Here is a 21,471-nt window from a genome sequence, read left to right as displayed (position 1 = left end):
AAACTCACAAACTGTGAGATCGTGACCTGAGCCGAAGTCAGACTGAGCCACCCAGGCAACCTCTCTTGTACTCTTTATTATTTCCTTCCTTCCACTATCTTTAGGTTTTTTTTTCCAGCTCATTTAGGTGTAAGGTTAGGTTGTTTATTTCAGATTTTTCTTGATTTCTGAGGTAGGCCTGTATTGCTCTGAAGTTTCTTTTTAGAACTACTTTTACTGTGTCCCAAAGATTATAGATCATTGTTTTTTCATTTTTATTTGTCTCCATGTATTTTCTGATTTTTTTCTTTGATTTGTTGACCCGTGCATTGTTTAGGAGCATGCTGTTTAGCTCTGTGTGTTTGTGGGGCTTTTTAGATTTTTTTCTTGTAGTTGGTTTCTAGTTTCATACCATTGTGGTTGGAATGGAGACTTGCTATGGCTTCAGTCTCCCTAAATTTATTGACACTTTTTTGTTGCCTAACATGTGATGTATTCCAGAGAATGCTCCACGTGTATTTGAGAAGAATGTGTATTCTGCTGCTTTGGGGTGGAATATTCTATACATGTCTGTTAGGTCAATCTGGTCTAACATGTTCAAAGTCACTGTTTCCTTATCGACATTCTGTCTGGGTGATTTATCCATTGATGTAAATGGGGTATTGAAGTCCCTGGTATCATTGTATTACTGTCAATTTCTCCCTTTATATCCCTAATATTTGCTTTATGTAATTTAGTATTCCAATATTGTGTACATACATATTTACAATTTTATGTCCTCTTGTTGGATTGATCCCTTTATCATTATGTAGTGCCCTTTTTTGTCTCTTGATCCAGTCTTTGTTTTAAAGTCTATTTTGTCTGATACAAGCATTGCTATCCCAGCTTTTTTTTTTTTTTTTTTTGCTTCCATCTGCAAAGTATGTTTTCTCATCCCTTTACTTTCAGTCTGTGTGTGTGTTTAGGGCTATGAGTCCCTTATAGGCAGCATATAGATGGGTCTTGTTTTTTTGTTTGTCTTTTGTTTTTAATCCATTCAGTCACCATCTGTCTTTTGGTTAGAGTATGAAGTACATTTACCTTTAGGGTAATTATTGATAGGTATGTACTTCTTGCCATTTTGTTAATTGTTCTGGCTATTTTTGTAGTTTTCTTCTTTCCTTCTCCCATTGCTCTCTTTCAGTGTGATTTGGTTACTTTCTTTAGTGTTATGCTTGGATTCCTTCCCCTTTATTTTTTGTGTATTTACCATTGGTTTTTGATTTGTGTTTATTGGGTTCATATATAACCTCTTATGTGTACAACAGTCTATACTATGTTGATGGACACTTAAGTTCAAACACATTCTAAAAGCACTAAATTCTTATCCCTGCCCCACCTTTTATGTATATGATGTCATGTTTTACATCTTTTTATTTTGTGAATACCTTGGCTAATGTTTGTAGATATAATTTTACTACTTTTGTGTTCTAACCAGCCTTTTCACTTTGTAAGTAATTAATCTACTACCTTTAATATACATTTGCTTTTATCAGTGAAATTTCATCCTTTCATAATTTTCTTTTAATTATGGCCTTCTATTTTCACTTAAAGAATTCCCTTCGAAGTTTCTTATAAAGCTGGCCTAGTGATGATGAACTCCTTTAACTTTTGTTTGTCTGGGAAACTCTTTCTCTCTCTTTTATTCTGAATGATAGCCTTGCTGGATAGAGTATTCTTGGTTGCGGGTTTTCTTCTTTTGTTTGGTTTGTTTGATTTTGTTTGGTTGTTTTTTGTTTTGTTTTGTGTGTGTGTGTGTGTGTGTGTGTGTGTGTGTGTGTGTGTTTAGAGAAAGAAAGCATGGGGGAGGGGTAGAGGAGAGAGAGAATCTTAAACAGACCCCATGCTCAGCATGCAGCCCAGTGTGGTGCTCCATCACATGACTCTGAGATCATGACCTGATCTGAAACCATGAGTCAGACGTTTAACTGACTGAACCATCCAGGTGCGCCTTCTTTCAGCACTTTGAATATATCATGCCACTCCCTCCTGGCCTGAAAAGTTTCTGCAGAAAAATCAGCTTATAGCCTTATGAGATTTCTCTTGTATGTAACTGTGTACTTTTACCACTTTTAAGATTCTCTCTTTATCATTGCTTTTGGGCATTGTAATTATTATGTGTTTCAGTGTGGACCACCTTGGGTTCACCTTGTTTGGGGCTCTCTGTGCATCCTGGATGTGAATGGCTGTTTCCTTCTCTAGATTAGGGAAGTTTCCAGCTATTATTTCTTCAAATAAATTTTCTGCCCCCCTTTCTCTCTCTTCTCCTTCCCATTCTCTATAATGCGAATGTTATGCTTGATGGTGTTGCTGAGTTCCTTAACTTATTCTTATTTTTTATTGCTCTTTTTTTCTTTCTGCTGTTTCCATTACTCTCTCTTTCAGATTGCTGACCTGTTTTTCTGCATTCCCTAAGCTGCTGTTGATTCCCTCTCGTGTATTTTTTTCTTTCAGTTACATCTTCTTCAGTTCTGACTGGTTCTTTTTTATATTTTCTGCATCTTTAATGAGGTTCTTACTTAGCTCATCTACTGTTTTCTCAAGCCCAGTGTGTGTCTTTATGGCTACTCCCTTGAATTCTTTATCAAGCAAATTGTTTATTGCCATTTCATTTTGTTCTTTAACTGTGATTTTTATCTTATTCTTTCATTTGAGACATATCCCTCCATCTCCCCCATTTTGTCTGTCTGTGTTCGTTTCTATGTATTAGGAAATTCAGCTACATCTCTTGGTCTTGAAGGTAGTGGCCTTGATCAGAAGAAGTCCATTGGTGTCATGTAATTCAATTCCCCTGGCCACCAGAATTAGGAACTCTAGAGGTGTCCCTGGGTGGGCTGTGGACATCCTACTATTGAGGCTGAGCCATAACTGTCTGTAGCCCAGCTGGATGCACTGATCCACTTTGCCTGCTGTAGGTACACAAGGCAAGATTTATTCCCCATGCTGTTGAGAGGCCTGCCTGAAGCTGTTGTGGGGCTGTTGGTGGGTGGGGCCAGTAGTCAGCCTATCTGTCTGCAGTTAGCATCTCTGTCACTGCTGCAGGTACATTGAGGGGCAGGGATTGCCCTTAGAGACTGAGCTGTTGGCACTGTGGGTGCCTGGTGTGTGGGGTTATCTCCCCTAAACCCCAGAGGAAGAAGTGCTCTGGAGTGGTACTGATCCCTACTGGGGCTTCCAGTTGGGGGTGATGGGGCAATATCTGCTTTGGAGGGTATACAGATTGAATGGAGCAGGTCCACAGGTGAGTGCTAGGGCAGGGCACGTGGTACTTGCAAGATAGATGGCTATCTAGGCTTAGGAAGGGGAAGATCCCTGAGCCTCCAGCACTCATTCTAAGAGTAGTCAACAAATCTCCTTCATCTATACCCCCTGGAACTTTTTAAACTGCTGCTTCTGTGCTGTCTTGGGTCAAGTTATTATGGTGGTTCTTTACGTTCTTTATGGTAGGGACTCAGTTTCCTATCACCCTCCTGCCCTCTCCAGGGTTAAGCCTGGCTGATTTTTAAAGCTCCTAATTTTAAGCCCCACTGTTTTTCAAAGCCAAATGTTATTGAGACTTGTCTTCCCAGTACAGGTTCCCCATGCCAGGGATGCCTTCTATGGCGTCTGATCCTCTGGCTTCCTTGTGCTTGTGGTGCCCTTCCCATTTGTGGCTAGACTCACAGGGGTTGGGTTCCCAACCACGTCTCTGCCCCTTCTATCTTTCTCAGTGTGGCCTCCTGTCTATAGTCAACAGTGGAAGGTCTGTTCTGCCAGTCTTCAGGTCATTTTCTGTGTTAGTTGTAGGGATGTAGCTGTTACTTTGGTGTGCCCAGGGAATGAGGTAATCCTTCTATTCTGCCATCTTCCGCATGACTCCCTATGAACTCTTTTGGAAGCCAGAATGGCATAAATTACCATTAATTTACATGGAACAATTTTCGAGTATTCCCTGAACCAAAAACCACCTTAGGCTTTCTGATAGCTTAGAACACATGTTGCTAATGGAGGCCCAGATGCTCACACAGTTCAAAGGTCTGGCAGCTGGATGCCGAGGTGCTGAGTGCAGATCCTGGGTAAGGGGCTGGATGGCACCACTCTCACTGCTCTGGTGCACTGGCTCTGTCTGCTCACTGCAACACCAATGTTGAATGTTGTTTGCATGTTTCTTTTTTCTGTAAAAGAGAAAATCCTGTCCAGTTTTTGTTTGTTTGTTTGTTTGTTTTTTTGGTTAGCAAAAACAGGTAGTGATGTAGATCTTTCACAAAAGCAAAGTGACAAATGCAAGCTTTCAAAACATGGGCGGTTCCTGTAATTATTTTCCTTGGACTTAAGGAGAAGATGAAAGTTAAATTTAGAGACTGAAAATAAAAAAGGTCATTCCAGCCACAAAGAAGACACAAAATTATGTGATATGCTAGAGGTGCTGTAAAATGGCAATCATATCACAATATATAAATGTATCAAGTCAACATGTTGGACACCTTAAATTACCACAATATGGTGTGTCAAATGTATTTCAATAAAAAAGGAAAGAAATGTTATAAGGGGGTAGGAGGAAGGTTCCAAAAAGTTTTCTGCACCTGTTCTGTCATTGGGTGAGGAATAAATTGGCTGACCTTGAATGTGGGGACGGATGATGTGATTCAGATTTTCAGTGATCTGCTTTTCATTTCCTGATCCCTCACGTGGAAGCCACAGGAATCCATGCCACTGAGCCTGTGAGCCATGCAAGTAGCTGAGAATCATTTTTCCTCAGATTTGGTTAAAATCTCTATTTGTCCATGATTTGACATTATTTAAAGCGCTCATGTGTTTTGCATGTATGGACTTCTGCTGATTGGAATGTTCCTTAAAATGAAATTTCTCCCAGTCAGTTGAGTAGATAAGAGATGCAGTCCACGCCCCAAATTCCAGGCTCACAGGAGGAAGGTGCTGCTTTGCCCTGCAGGGGACCTTTCCCTTCCATTTTTGTGGATGGAGCCTCAGAGTGGGAAGTGGAAGAGAAAGTGTTCTCAAAGTAGCTAAAATGCCCCCTCCATTGTTCCTTATTTACTTTTAACCACTGGCTTGCTATTTTCAGAGCCTCAGGGAATCTCTTGGGAGTCTCCTTTGGACGGGATGGAGAACATACGCCATCGTCCAGAACCTGAACCGAACATAGAAAGACCATCTCTACATATGAAGCTAAAAATTGAGGATTTTATCTTGCACAAAATGTTGGGGAAAGGAAGTTTTGGCAAGGTATGATACCATGCTGTAGAATTCTACAGACCAATTAACAGGAATTGAAAAGCAAAGCTCCTGAACTCATTGGAGCAGAGCAGGTTGTGGGTGTGTAGAGAGCATTCCTGTGCATTTTTTGACTGGGTAGAGAGAGGTCTGATTAAAAGGAAATCTGGAACTCTAGGGGATAGTGGCCTCTGGTTCCTGGGAATCATTGTTCCCAAACCATTTTGCTTCAAAGGTGTATATCCCATACACTTATGAGTGTGATGTATATGGATATCAAAGAAACGGGAAGCTGCCTCAGCCAGTGTCTATAGTTTCTATTTCATACAGGTTTTTTTTTTTGGTTGTTATTTCTCTTTTGCTACTTTCTCAAACTTGGAGAGTTGTTTTCCTTTGAATGCAATTTTTTTCCTAGCAAATGTCTTCAGTCTTGCATTAGTTTGCTAGGACTAATGTAACAAAGTATCACAGACTGAGTGATTCAAACACCACACATCGGTTTTCTTATCATTCTGGAGGTTGGAAGTCTGAGACCTAGGTGTTGATAGGGTTATTTCTTCTGAGGTCTCTCTCCTTGGCTTGTAAATGGTCATCTTCTCCCTGTGTCCTCACATGGTCGTCCCCCTGTGTGTATCTGTGTCCTAATCTCTGCTTCTAAGGACACTAGCCCCCCAGGGAACTTATTTTAAGTTGATTACCTTTGTAAAGACCGTATCTCCAAATATAGTCACATGCTGAGGTACTAGGGTTTAGGGCTTTGGCATGCACATTTTTTTGGAGGGGGCACAATTCAGTTCATAACAAAGCTATAGCTGGAGAGTCATGAGAAAAGTTTCATGGGGGAAAGTCCCTCCTCTAAATTCTTCCTGCCACACACTCAAGTTACGGGCTGTCTCTGTCAGTCACAGAAGACGAGAAGAAAAGGAGGAAGATGACATAATTTAACCATCAACGGTCAGTGATGGAAAATAATTTTCAAGTTCGCGAATGTAAAGAGGGATACCATGGAACATAGGCCTTGAGGTTATTCTAGATGCCAAGGATATCTACTGTATTAATCGCTCCCTTCATTGTTTTATATTCTTGGGTGAAACTCCTAGGAAGATTTTCGCCAGAGACTACCATTCTATAAATTTGTGTATCCAAGGCCAGCAATATGCTCTGCACCTGCTCGCCAGACTTTGGGAAACTCGCCCAGTTTATTTAATACTAAACTAGAATGCGAATACGCATCACCACAGCTGAATGACATTGTGCCGCAATTGGGTTGGATTTAAACACCAGTGCATTGCTTTTGGCAAAATGCATTCTGCCCTGCAAACTAGCTGATATCCATTAATTCTTTGAGTTCATTTCCACAATAATATGAAACACAGCAGGCTCATTTGCTGTTAATCTGTGTAATAAGCAATTTTAAAGCCAGTCTTCATTATAATTTAGTACCAATTAATGTGCAATTATAACCTGTTACCAAAAATTGAAAGCCCATTATAGAGATGGAAATTGCCTTTTCAGCTTCTCTGGCTATGGCTGGTTTGGGGATGTTTTATGGAAAGAAACAATTACCAAAAGAGTACTTTTAATTGTTAATGAAATGTTTATCATTCTTTGTTCCCATGTGGGTTTCTATATTTGAACAAGGTTAATAAGAAAGACATTAAGTTAAACCTACAAGCCTTCGTAAAATATCCCAAAGGACACTGAGAGCCTTAGGGTGTCCTCTGTTCTATGTCCAAAACAGTATGCTCTTGCCATCAGGACCCTGGGTCCCTACAGACTGAAGAGGATGGGCCATGGGGCCCCTGGAAAGGAGAATGAAACACAAAAGCAAAATGGAGTGGCCATATTTCCCTTTCTCACAACATTAAGAACACTCCAAAATTCGTTTTTCTTCTTTCTTTTGGCTTTATACAGGAAGCATGGTTTCTCAACAAAATGGTAGCCTCCATATTCTTATCTCAATGTACTTTGCAGTCCAGAAAAAAATAGCATTGTTTTCTGGGTATATGCACATCATCCATTTGCCTGCCTTCTCGTAAGTTCTATGCCCTCTGTCAAGCCAGCTACCCCAAAGCTAGCTATCTGCACCATATTATTTTTAAACATAGACACGTGCATTTTCAGTACTGGTTTAGTGTCATTGACTTCGACATTCCCTAAAAGTCAAGAAACAAATGACAAGTATTCTTAATAACTGTCATTTAGAGAGCATTTTATAGTTTCTAAACCACTTTCCCATGTGGTAGCCATTTGATATTCACGATGGTCCTGCAAGTTAGAGAATGTCATGACAATTATCTCTTTTACACATTAGGAAACTGAAGCCCAGAGAGGTTAATTGGTTTATCCACATTCCCACAGCTAGTAAATGTCTGTGAAAAGAGACCCAGGCTGGAGTTTTCTATTTCCAAATGCCACGTCCTCACAACTGTCAGTCATCTGTTGCTGCATCATTTGCAAAAGCACAAGTTGTAGAAACTCCCCATTATGTGCCATCTGGTGTCCTTTCATATAAGTCATGAAATCCAGTAGAAAAAGTAAATTTGGAGTTAGATTTTTCCACTGAGGAGCTCCATGAATTTGAGCAAGTGAAATTCCTCTTTGAACTTCGTTCTTTTTATTATTACTACCTGTCTTGCAGAGAGTTCTGAGCTAAGAATTAGATTGCACATGTAAAGGGTAGCAGAGTGTCTGACACATAGTAGGTCCAAAAAATGGCCTTAGGTCTATGCCATCAGATGAAATGGTGTACACTCTTTAGGCACATGAGGAAAACTCTATTCCCCTTGTATTATAGTTTCACCCTGAAAAACTGGGTAAAACTCAGAGCTGAGTTTTATGCTCATTTGCACTGATGTTTCAAGTATAATCAGGTCCTCCTCTCTGCTACTTGCTGCTGCTTTCTTCAATATGCACTTAGTGTCTGGGAATTTATATTATAAATTTACTCAGGTCCCTGGGCAGACAGGTCATACTTTTTTACACAGAATTTTTCAGGGCCTGAGAATAACCCATCCAATTGTACAGTAGTTTTGTGAATGCCTTGGAAAGGTACACAGCAAGTGTGAAACTCCTAGGTAATATCCCTGATCGATGGAGTGCTCTATTTTGTCCCTGTCAAGGGGAAGGAGGGGGTTGGAGAAGAAATCCTCTTTGTTTCGCCCAACACAGATCTCAGGACATGGTCTCTTCTTTAATGAGTGAGACCAAATTCTAAAATAAAGTTACTTCTTACCTTTGCTTCTAGGTCTTCCTAGCAGAGTTCAAGAAGACCAATCAATTTTTTGCAATAAAAGCCTTAAAGAAAGATGTGGTTTTGATGGACGATGATGTTGAGTGCACAATGGTAGAGAAGAGAGTTCTCTCCTTGGCCTGGGAGCATCCGTTCCTAACGCACATGTTCTGTACATTCCAGACCAAGGTAAGACTTCTGCTCAGACAACACTTCATCCACCTCTTGCCCAGCAAATGTGCCTGTCTAAGCCGGGGCCTCTGGTGGCGCCCTCCTTGGGACATGTGGGGAACTGTCCCCATATTTTTCCTTACCTTTCAGCTCACCTTCCATCTGTCCAAACAAACTTCTTCTTCTCCAAACACCAGTGAGATACTATTTCGAATTGTTTAACATAGTCTGTTGAGAAGGGGCTTTCCTTCTGGGTTTGTCTTTTCGCTTGTTTTTTGGAATTTGGTTTAACTTCTGTAACAACCAGGATTCTAGGCAGCCTGTGCCTTGCCTGACAAAGCAGTGCTTTGTGAGGGAGAAATACATGACACTATTTGTTCAGCTACCGTATGTGTATTTGAGGAGACAAAAGTTGGGCAGTAGGTCAAAATGCGTGTGTACTGTTATTTTCCTATATATGGGCCACAGAGAAACAGCCCATACAGTGGGCTATCAGTGAGCAAGGCCTGAGCAGTGAGGTAAAAAGGTAAATTTTGTCAGAAGGTGCTCTTATTCTGGGAGGATTCTCTTCCTGTTCTCCTTATGCCTTAAAAAAAAAATTCAGGACACCTCGGTGGCTCAGTCGGTTAAGCATCCGACTTCGGCTCAGGTCATGATCTTGCGTTTCGTGAGTTCAAGCCCCTCATCGGGCTCTGTGCTGACAGCTCAAAGCCTGGAGCCTGCTTCGGATTCTGTGTCTCCCTCTCTCTGACCCTCTCCTACTCGTGCTCTGTCTCTCAAAAATGAAAAACGTTAAAAATTAAAAAAAAATTCAATTGCCTCTTTTTTTCAGACCAAAAACTATTCAGGATCATTTTAGACAATTTGGAAAATTAATGAAGAAAATCATTTATAATCTCACCATCTAGGTATACTCACCACTAATACTTTGAAGTTTAACCTTCTAGACTTTTTCACTCAGTGGATTTTGTAAAATTAAAAATAGAAATGGGGGTGCCTGGGTGGCTCAGTGAGTTAAGTGTCCAACTTCAGCTCAGGTCATGATCTCATGGTTCATGAGTTTGAGCCCCGCATTGGGCTCTCAAAACTGTCAGCACAGAGCCCACCTCGGATCCTCTCTCTCTCCTTCCCTCTCTCTGCTCCTCCTCTGCTCACTCTCAAAAATAATAAATTTAAAAATTTGAAAAAATAGAAACCCATTGTAAATACCTACTGTTCTGCAACTGGTATTTTCAACACTCTCTTATATACATTTCCTCACATCTATGAATATTCTACAATGTGATTTATCTCACTAGAACATTTCTAACTTTCTGTTCTGATTTAAATAACACTGAAGTGAACATCCTTGTGGACCGGTCTTCATGCACTAGCATTATGATTTGCTTTTCCTTGTTTACTCTCTTTCACACTTCCGCCTTGTACATGGCCTAGAATGATAAGCAGACCCATGTGGGGCTGTGTGGTTAAGACCCAAAGAGCATGAAGACTTTATTCTCTTATTCCATTTCAAGTCTGCATGATAATGTTCTACCTTGATGTAAGTATAAGTAACAGAAGGCCTGTAAGCTGCCCCAGTCACAGAAAGCAGTAGTGGGGAAACCATGGGAATCTGTTGGAACATGTGGATGGCAACTAGGCCTTTTATCACTACTTTTCCAGCCCCCAGTAGATGCTCAACAAATGTTTAATGAAGGAATAAATGCATAAATACATGTAGATAAGAAAAAGAGAAACGAGATTATTTTTGTAAGTATTTTTAAAGGACAATAAAATATTGTAAGGCTTGTATCAAACTACTAAATACACCTTAATAATCATATATAGTATCCAAAGCACCACAGAGGATATGGAAATATATAATATAGTTCCTGACCTCAGGAATTTCATACTGTAATACTAGAGGGGAAAGAGAGATACTTCTAACGGTGGTGAGTGGTATGAAACTGCACAATGCAGACTCTACATTCCAGAGCTGAGAGAAACTAGAAATTAGAATATGAGTAGGCAGAAAGGGTCTTGGGCAGTAAGAGGTGTGGTTGGTTTCAAGAGAAAGCATAAAGGAATGAAGGGATAATAATAAGGTAGGCTCATTTTCTGCAGCAAGAAGGCATTTGGGATTTCTGATAATGAGTTAGATTTTTCTCCCAGAAATGTCCTCCTGGAGATCATAAATATCTGTCAATATGTTACCGAAACACAAGGTGAGGGCTTTGTCATGCACTCCTAATCTGCGTTCCAGATTTTCTGTGCATCATGGGATACATGATCTTACTTTTTCTCTAGAAATATTGTAAGGCTTGTATCAAACTACTAAATACACCTAAGACCAGGCTTCTAGAAGCATGATGTAATCACATTTCATCTGGTACTTTCTCCCAGCTGTGCATGTGTATACACGCACACACACACACACACACACACACACACACACACATATATATATATATGTATAATTGTTTTTGTGTCTTCTAGGAAAAGCTCTTCTGAATGCTGCTTTGTAGAAAATACCAGTATTTTCCTTCTTGTGCTTGTCTATCAGAGCTCCAGGCAGTGTTTGCTCCTTTTTGTCTCATAGGAGATGCTCTTAAGGTTCCATGCAGCTGTGATGTTTTACCAAAACCAGAGAAGTCAATGCCTGGGGAAAAGTGGTAGAGAATGTGTATATCAAATGTAAAAGTGACTGGCTCACTACTTAGGTTTCAAGGAATGGGAGTGCTTTCTTATTTCTAAGAAATGAGGGATGAGGGACAGAAATCTTGCACGATACTTTCCCAAGGATACTGAGTTGTTTTGGGGATGTCCTGATTTATTATTCAGATCTTGCGTGTCAAGCAGAATAACCAATTAAATACCACAGGTGAATATAGAAAGCAATAATTGAAATGAATGATTGGCTGTGGGGGGCATTTTGGAAATTGCCTTTCTTGAGGAAATGACAGTTACCTTTGCACACTAGTGTAGATATTAGGTAACATACATGAACTATTTACTCTTCTGGAGAATTGTTATTTTTAGGAAAAGTTATTCATTGGCTTTCTACCTACAAAGAGCCCAGCCCATTGAATGCCAATTATTCAGGAGATTCTGAAGACAGCTTTTCACTTGTTATTTATTATTGTTTTTATTGAAGTATAATTGACATGCAATATTCTATTAGTTTCAAGTGTATATCATACTGATTCAATATTTTTATACATTACAAAATGATCCTCATAAGCCTAATTGCCATCCATCACCATACAAAGTTATTAGAGTATCATTAACTATATTTTCTATGCTAAACATTACATCCCCATTACTTACTTACTTTATACCTGAAAGTCTGTATCTCTTAATACCCTTTACCTATTTCTACTCACCTCTCCCAACCCCTCCCCATTCAGATAACTCACAGTTTGCTTCCTGTGTCTTTGTCAGTTTCTGTTTTGTTTTATTTTATTAGATTCTATATATAAGTGAGATCACGCAGTATTTGTCTTTCTCTGACTTATTTCACTTAGCATAATACCCTCTAGGTTCACCCATGTTGTCACAGACAGCAACATTTCATTTGTTTTTACAGCTGAGCAATGTTCTATTATATGTGTGTGTGATATCTAGATATCTATTATATGTATATGTGTGTGATATCTAGATAGATAATCTCACATATTCTCTATCCATTCACCTATCAATGGACACTTAGGTGGCTTCCATATCTTGGTTATTATAAATAATGCCAGAATGAGCATAAGGGTGCATATGTTTCTTCAAATTGGTGTTTCTGTTTTCTTTGGATAAATATCCAGAAGTGCAATTGCTGGGTCATAGGGTAGTTCTATTCTTAACTTTTTGAGGAACCTCCATACTGTTTTCCATAGTGGCTACACCAATTTACATTCCCTCCAATGGTGCACAAGGGTTCTTTCCTTTTTTCCACATCCTCACCAACACTTGTTTCTTGTCTTTTTGACAAGTAGCCAATCTATGGGTGTGAGGTGATTTTGATTTGTGATTTTCATTTGTATTTCCCTGACAATTAGTGATGTTGAAACTCTTTTCACATACCTATTGGCCATCTGTATGTCTTCCTTGGGGAAGTATTTACTCAAGTCCTATGCCCATTTTTTAAAACAATTGTTTGGGGGGTGTTTAATAATAAATTGTGTAAGCTCTTTATATATTCTGTATATTAACACCTTATCAGATATATGGTTTGCAAATGTCTTCTCCCATTCAGTAGGTTGCTTTTTTACTTTCTTGATGGTTTCCTTCACAGTACAAAATCTTTTCAGTTTGATGTAATCCCATCTGTTTATTTTAGCTTTTGTTGCCGTTGCCTGATGATACTGGTCAAAAATATATATATATATATATTGCTAAGACAGATGTCAAAGAGCTTACTGCCTATGTTCTCATGTAAGAGTTTTATAGTTGTAGGTGTTATGTTCAAGCCCTTAATCCATTTTGAATTTTTTTTCTATATAGTGCAAGATAGTGGTCCAGTTTTCCCAACACTACTTATTGAAGGCACTATCTTTTCCCTTGTATATTTTTCCCTCATTTGTCATAGATTAATTGACCATAAGTGTGTAAGTTTATACCTGGGATCTCTGTTCTATTCTGTTGATTTAGGTGTCTGTTTTTGGCCAGTGCCATGCTGTTTTGATTATGATAGCTTTGTAGTATAATTTGAAATCTGGGACTGTGATACCTCCAGCTTTTTTCTTCTTTCTCAAGATTGCTTTGGATATTTGGAGTTTTTTGTGCTTCCATACAAATTTCAGAATTTTTGGTTTTAGTTCTGTGAAAAATACCGTTGGTATCTTGATTGAGATCGTATTGTATCTGTAGATAGCTTTAGGTAGTATGGACATTTTAGCAATATTAATTCTTCCAATTCATGAGCATGGTACATCTTGCCATTTATTTGTATTTTCATCAATTTCTTTCACTGGTGTTTTATAGTTTTTAGAGTATAGGTATTTCACCTCCTTGATTAAATGTATTCCTAGGTACTTTATTCTTTTTGATGCATTGTGAATGGGATTGCTTTCTTAATTTCTCTTTCTGATAGCTCATTATTAGTTTATAGTAACTAATGCAACCAGTTCCTGTATGTTAATCTTGTATCTTGTGACTTTACTGAATTCATTTATTACATCTAATAGTTTTCTGGTGGAGTCTGTAGAGTTTTGTGTATATAGTATCTCATCTGCAAATCATGGCTCTATTCTTTTCCAGTTTGGATGCCTTTTGTTTCTTCTTCTTGACTTATTGCTCTGGCTAAAAGTTACAATACTATGATGAATAAAAGAAGTGAAAATTGGTATCATTGTCTTGTTCCTGATCTTACAGGAAAAGCTTATAGCTTTTTACCATTGAGTAGAATGTTAACTGTGGGTTTGTCTTATATGGTCTCTTTTATGTGGAGGTACATTACTTTTATACCCATTTTGTTGATAATTTTTATCCCAAAAGGATGTTAAGTTTAGTTAAATACTCTTTCTGTATCTGTTGAGGCAATCATGTGATTTTTATCCTTTGTTTTGTTAATGTGATGTATCACATTGATTTATTGATGTTGAACTATGCTTGCATCCTGGAATAAATCCCAGTTGATTGTGGTGAGTGATCTTTTAAATGTGTTATTGAATTCAGTTTGATGAAATTTTGTTGAAGATTTTTGAATCCATATTCATCAGGGATATTGATCTGTAATTTCGTGTGTGTGTGTGTGTGTGTGTGTGTGTGTGTGTGTGTGTGTGTGTGTTGGGGGGGTTGGTTTCAGGGTAATGCTGGCCTTGTAAAAATGAAGTGTTCTTTGATTTTTTTGAATGATTTGAGAAGGATAGGTACTAACTCTAATATTTGGTCAAATTCATCAGCCATCTGGTCTTAGACTGGTACTTTGGGGGAGTTTTTAAATTATTGATTCATCATTACTTAAAATCAGTCTATCTAGATTTTCTATATCTTTCTGATTCAGTCTCAGAATGCTGTATGTTTCTGGGAATTTATCCATTTCTTCTAGGTTTTTCCATTTGTTGGTGTACAATTCTTCATAGTACTCTCTTATGATCCTTTATATTCTTGTGGTCAGTTGTAACTTCTCTCATTTCTGATTTTATTTTGGCCCCTCAACTTTTTCTTGATGAGTCTGGCCAGAGGATATCAATTTTATCTTTTCAAAGAACCAGATTTTAGTTTTTTTAATCTTTTCTATACTTTTTTTTTAGTCTCTATTCCATTTATTTCCATTCTGATCTTTATTTAATTTCCTTCTTTCTACTAACTTTGTGTTTTGCTTTTTTCTAGTTCCTTTATGTGTGAAGTTAAATTATTTATTTTGGAATTTTTCTTGTTTCTTATGGTAGACCTGTATTACTATAAACTTTTATAATTTCTTTTGGTGGGGCTCCCAAAGATTTTAGAAAGTTGTTTTTCCATTTTCATTTGTTTCCAGGTATTTTTATACTTCCTCTTATTTCTTTGTTGACCCATTGGTTGTTTAATAACATGTTGTTTAGTCTCCCTGTTTTGCATGTCTTCCACTTTCCTTCTGTAGTTGCTTTCTAATTTCATACTGTTGTGCTGGAAAAGATACTTGATACAATTTCATTGTTGTTGAATTTGTTGAGATTCCTTTTGTGGCCAAACATATGATTTGTCCTATAGAATTTTCCATGTACACTTGAAAACAATGTATATTTTGTTGCTTTTAGGTTAAATTTTCTGTATTATCAATTAAGTCAATCCGGTCTAATGTGTATCATTTAATGCCAATGTTTTCTTATTGCTTTGCTGTCAGGATGATGTCTCCATTGATAGAGGTGGTGTATTAAAGTCTCCTATTCTTATGGTATTATTATCAAGTGTATTGCTATCAATTTCTCCTTTATATTTTGTTAATGTTTACTTATTACACACAGATGCTCCATGCTGGGTACATAAATATTTATGAATGTTATAGACTCTTCTTAGATGGATCCCTTTATTATTTGGTAATGGTGTGTGTGTGTATGTGTGCGCGCGCGTGCACGTGTGTTTTCTAACAGCGTTTAAGCCTGTTTTGACTGATAGAAGTACTGCTCCATCCCTTTACTTTCAGTCTGTCTGTCTTTAGATCTGAAGTGAGTTTCTTGTGGGGCAGCACATAAGCTGGTCCTTTTTTTAATCCATTCAGCTATCCTAGGTCTGTTGATTGGAACATTTAGACCATTTACACTTAAATTAATTGTTAATGGATACGCACTTCTATTTTGTTGTTTTATGGTTGTTTTTGTAGCTTTTTTTTTTTCTTGGTATTTTTCCTTGTGATTTGATGGTTTTATTTAGTGTTATGTTTGGGTTCTTTTCTCTTTACTTTGTGTATATCTACGCTACTGTAGATTTTTGGTTTCTCAGTACCAGGATGGATGGATGGATGGATGTGTGTGTGTGTGTGTGTGTGTGTGTGTGTGTACACAAATACAAAGGTATTACAATATTATTAACTATATTCCCTATAATGAACTTTTGTTCCCTATGACTTATAACTGGAAGTTTATACTTCTTAATCTCCTTCTCCTATTTTGCCCATCCATATAAATCTTCACCTGAGGCAGCTACCAGTTTATTTATAAGTCCCTTTCTGTTGTTGTTAGTTTATATATTTGTTTTCTTTTTAGTATTCCACATAAAAGTAAAATCATATAGTAGTTGTCTTTCTATGTCTGACTTCTTTCACTTAGCCTAATACCCTCTAGGTCCATCCATGTTGTTGCAAATGGCAAGATCTAATTTATATATATACATATAACATATATATGTATATATACATATGTATATAACATATACATAAATATACCATGTTATATATATACATATATATACATATATATAGCATGTTATATATATAACATATACATACATATATACATATACATAACATATACCTATATATGAATATACATATATAACATATATTATAGAATATGGAAAAATATGTTATATACATATGCCAAATATCAGCCAAATACACACACAAACACACACACACACTCCACTTCTTTAGCATTTATCTATTGATAAGACACTTAGGTGGCTTCCACATCTTTGCTATTGTAAATAACACAGCATTGAACATGGGGTACATATATCTTTTTGAATTAGTGTTTTTGTTTTCTTTGGATAAATACCCAGAAGTAGAATTACAAGATTATATGGTACTTCTATTTTTAATCTCATTGGGGGGAGCGAATCTCTATACTTTTCCATAATGGCTACACCAATTTATGTTCCTGCCAACAGTACATGAGGGTTCCATTTTTTCCATATTCTCACCAACATTTGTTCTTTCTTATTTTAAAGCTGAGTATCGTTGACACACAATGTTACATTAGTTTCAGTTGTTATTTCTTTTTAATACTAGCAATTCTGACAGGTGTGAGGTGATATCTCATTGTGGTTTTGATTTGCATTTCCCCAATAAGTAGCAATTCTGAGCATATTTTCATGTGTCTGTTGGCCATTGGTATGTTTTCTTTGGAAAACGTCTGTTCAAGTGCTCTGCCCATTGTTTAACCAAATGGTTTTGTTGTTGTTGTTGTTGTTGTTGTTGTTGTTGTTGTTGTTGTTGTTTTGGTGTTCTTTCTATATTTTGGATAATAACCCCTTATTGAATAATCATTTGCAAATATCTTCTTCCACCTGGTGGGTTGCCTTTTTGTCTTGTTGTTGGTTTCTTTCACTGTGCAAAAGTTTTATAATTTAATGTCTAAATATTTACTCTTGCTTATGTTTCCTTTGCCTAATGAGACAGATCCAGAAAAATATTGCGAAGGCTGCTTTCCCAAGATTTTACTGCCTATGTTTTTTCTTTAAGTCTTCTTTGTTTTCAGGTCTTGCGGTTAGATTTTAATCCATTTAAAATTTTGTATGTGTGTATATTTTTTAAAAAGTGGTCTACTTTGTTTCTTTTTTCTTTCTTTCTTTCTTTCCTTCTTTCTTTCTGCACACAGTCATCCAGTTTTCCAAAAACCATTTACTGAAGACACTTTATTTTCTCCCTGCATATTCATGCGACCTTTGTCATAGATAATTGACAGGATAAGCATGAATTTATTTCTGGTCTTTCTTTTCTGTTTCATTGACATAGGTGTCCAGTTTTGTGCTGGTAGCATACTGTTTTCATTACTGTAGCTTTGTAGTATAGTTTGAAATCTAAGATTGTGTTTTTAGCCTTACTCTTCTCTCAAGATTGCACTGACTATTTGAGGTCTGTTGTGGTGCCATACAAATTTACAACTATTTGTTGTAGATCTGTGAATACTATTAATATTTTGATAGGGATTACATTGGATTGTAGATTGATTTGGGTAGTATGGACATTTTGTCAATATTCTTCCAATCCATGAGCATGGAATATCTGTCCCTTCGTTTATGTCATCTTCCATTCCTTTCATCAGTGTCCTACAAGTTTTCAGAATTCATGGTTTTCCTCCTCCTTGGCTAAATTTATTCCTAAATATTTTAGCTTTTTGATGCAATTGTAAATGGGATTGTTTTCTTAATTCTTTTTTCTGTTCATTATTAGTGTATAAAAGTGAAACAGATTTCTTTATATTTTTATATTCTGTAACTACTGAATTGATTTATTCTATAGGTTTCTAGCGGACTAATCATAGCTTTCTATATATAGTATCATCTCATCTTCAAATACTAACAGTTGTACTTGTACCTTACAAATTTGGATGGCTTTCTTTTTCTTATCTGTTCACTGTGGCTATGATTTCCAGTACTATGTTGAATAAAAATGGCAAAAATGTCTTGTGTCTTGTTCCTGATCTTGTCTTAATCCTGATCACCACTGAGTATGATGTTAGCTGTGTGTCTGTAATAAATGGTTTTTATTTAGTTGAGATATGTTCCCTCTAAATCCACTTTGTTGGGTTTTTATCATGAACAGATGCTAAGTTTTGTCAAATGCTTTTTCTGCATCGATTGAGATGATCATATGATTTTACCCTTTATTATTATGATGTATCACATTGATTTGTAAATGTCACACTATCTTGCATCTCTGAGATAGACCCCACTTGATCTTGCTGAATAACCCTTTTATATTGTTGGATTTGATTTGCTAATATTTTGTTGACGATTTTTGGATCTATATTCACCAAAGATATTGGTCTATAATTTCTTTTTTGTGGTTTCTTTGGTTTTGTGTAAGAGTTATGTTGGCCTTGAAGAATAAATTTTGAAGTATTCCTCCATCTTCTGTTTTTTGAAATATTTTTAGAAGATAAATATTAACTCTTCTTTAAATATTTGGTAGGGGTGCCTGGGTGGCTCAGTCAGTTAAGCATCAGACTCTTGGTTTCTACTCAGGTCATGATCTCAGGTTTTGTGGGTTCATGCCACACATCAGGCTCTGTGCTGACAGTGCAGAGCCTACTTGGGATTCTCTCTCTCCCTCTCCCTCCCCCCCACCTCTTCCCCTCCCCTGCTCATACTGTCTCTGTGCCTCTCAAAATAAATAAATAAACTTAAAAAAATAAATAAATATTTGGTAGATTCACCAGTGAAGCCAACTAGTCCTGGATTTTGTTTGCTGCAAGTTTTTTGATTACTGATTCAATTTCATTACTAGTAACTTGTCTGTTCAGATTTTGTGTATTTTCATGATTCAGTCTTGCAAAATTGTATGTTTCTAGGAATTTTATCTATCTCTCCTAGGTTGTCCAATTTATTGGCATATAATTTTGTGCAGTAGTCTCATAATACTATCTATTTCTGTGGTGTTGGATATACTTCTCTTTCAGTTCAAATTTTACTTCAGTCCTTTTTGTTCTGGATGCAATTGACTAAATGTTTATTGATTTTGTTTATTTTTTCAAAGAAGCATCACTTAGTTTCATTGATCCTTTCTATTGTGTTTTTAGTCTCTATTTCATTTATTGCCAGTCTTATCTTTATTATTTTTACCCTCTTAGTACTTTCAGCTTTATTGGTTTACCATAACCTTATTTCCTTAGATGTAAAATTATATTGTTTATTTGATTTTTTTATTTCTTGAGGTATGTATGTATCACTGTAAACTTCCCTCTTAGAAAAGCTTTTGCTGTGTTCCAAAGATTTTGAACCATTGTGTTTCCATTTTCATTTGTCTCCATATATTATTTTGAATATCCTCTTTGATTTACTCACTTACCCATTGGTTGTTTAGTAGCATGTTGTCTAGTTTCCATGTGTTTTTTTACAGTTTTTTTTTTTTTTACTTGTAATTGAGTTTGTTTCATACTGTTGTTGTGGCCAGGGGAGATGTTTGATATAATTTCTGTATTCAAAATTTATTGAAACTTGTTCAGTGGGCTTACTTACATGTCATTTATTCTGGAGAATTCTCCATGTACACTTAAAAAGACCGTGTATTCTGCTCTTTTGAATGGACTGTTCTGTTTATTAAGTTGATCTCAAATGTGTTACTCAAAGCCACTATTTCCTTTTTTATGTCTGGATGATTTATCCATTTATGTAAGTGGGTATTAAAATCCTGCATTATTATTGTATTTCAATTTGTTTATGTCTGTTAATATTTATTTATGTGCTTCTATGTTGGGTGTATAAATATTTACAATGGTTATATCCTCTTGTGGATTGGTACCTTTATAATCATGTAATGTCTTTTGTTGTCTCTTTGTTTGTCTTTGATTTAAAGTCTATTTTAACATAGGGGAGGGAAAAGAAAAATAATATAAAAACAGAGATGGAGGCAAATCATAAGAGACTCTTAAATAAAAACAACAAACTGAGGGTTGCTGGAGAGGAGGTAGGTAGAGGAGTGGGCTACATGGATGATGGGCATTAAGTAGGGCACTTGTTGGGATGAGCACTGGGTGTTATATGTAAGTGATGAATCACTGAGTTCTCCTGAAACCAATGCTACACTGTATGTTAACTAAATTGAATTTAGGAAAATAAATTTAAAAAAATAAAAGTCTATTTTATCTGATATAAGTATGGCTATCCCAGCTTTCTCTTGTTTACATTGCATGGGATGTCTTTCTATCCTTTCACTTTCAGTCTGTATGTGTCTTTAGGTGGAAGTAATTCTCTTGTAGGCAGCTAACAGATATGTCTTATTTTTTTGTTTTGTTTTTAATTCATTCAGTCACCCAGTCTTTTGATTGCTGTATTTAGTCCATTTACATTTAAATTAATTGTTGATATGTATACTTATTGCCACTTTTCTCAAGTTTTCTTGCTTTTTTGGTAGTTCTCTTTTCTTGCTCTCATTTTTTTTGATTTGTTGACTTTCTTTAGTGCTATACTTGGATTCCTTTGTTTTAATTTGTGTGTGTGTGTGTGTGTGTGTTTCTATTATAGGTTTATCATTTGGGTATATATATCATGAGGTTCTTCTATAACACTCTGCATTATTACGTAATAGCAGTCTATATTGTTGGTGGTCACTTAACTTCAAACATACTTAAAAGCACTATCTTTTTGCCCCCCCACACACACACATTTTATGGATATGATGTCATGCTTTACATCTTTTCATTTTGCGAATGTATCTAATTTCTGAAGCTATAATTAATTTTACCTTTTAATGTTCATACTAGATTTATGTGACTGATCTACCTTTACTATGTATTTGCTTTTACCATTAAAATTTTCCTTTCATAAATTTCTTGTAGCTATGGCCTTTACCTTTCTGCTTAAGGAACACCCTTAAACATTCCCTGTAAGGCTGGTTTAGTGGTTGTAAACTCCTTTAAATTTTGTTTGTCTGGCAAACTATCTCTTCCATTCTGAATAACCTTACAAGGAAGAGTATCTCGAATATAGGCTTTTTACCTTCAGAACTTTAA

At 36.6% G+C, this 21,471-nt stretch overlaps 1 protein-coding gene across 3 annotated transcripts in view; it reads left to right on the top strand.

Annotated features, from left to right (window-relative positions):
- PRKCQ (protein kinase C theta) overlaps positions 1-21,471 on the top strand; it is a 186,125-nt gene that overhangs the window by 83,114 nt on the left and 81,540 nt on the right. For all 3 annotated transcript variants that reach the window (XM_006933217.5, XM_045060841.1, XM_019833904.3), the window contains 2 exons: positions 5,081-5,241; positions 8,477-8,650. In XM_006933217.5, the coding sequence (XP_006933279.1) occupies positions 5,081-5,241; positions 8,477-8,650 (335 nt within the window). The remainder of the gene's footprint in view (positions 1-5,080; positions 5,242-8,476; positions 8,651-21,471) is intronic.

The sequence above is a fragment of the Felis catus genome, chromosome B4 (assembly GCF_018350175.1).
Source record: "Felis catus isolate Fca126 chromosome B4, F.catus_Fca126_mat1.0, whole genome shotgun sequence".
In the NCBI taxonomy this organism is placed as follows: domain Eukaryota; kingdom Metazoa; phylum Chordata; class Mammalia; order Carnivora; family Felidae; genus Felis; species Felis catus.
Note: the sequence above shows the minus strand (reverse complement) of the source record. Positions and strands in the feature narration are given on the sequence as shown.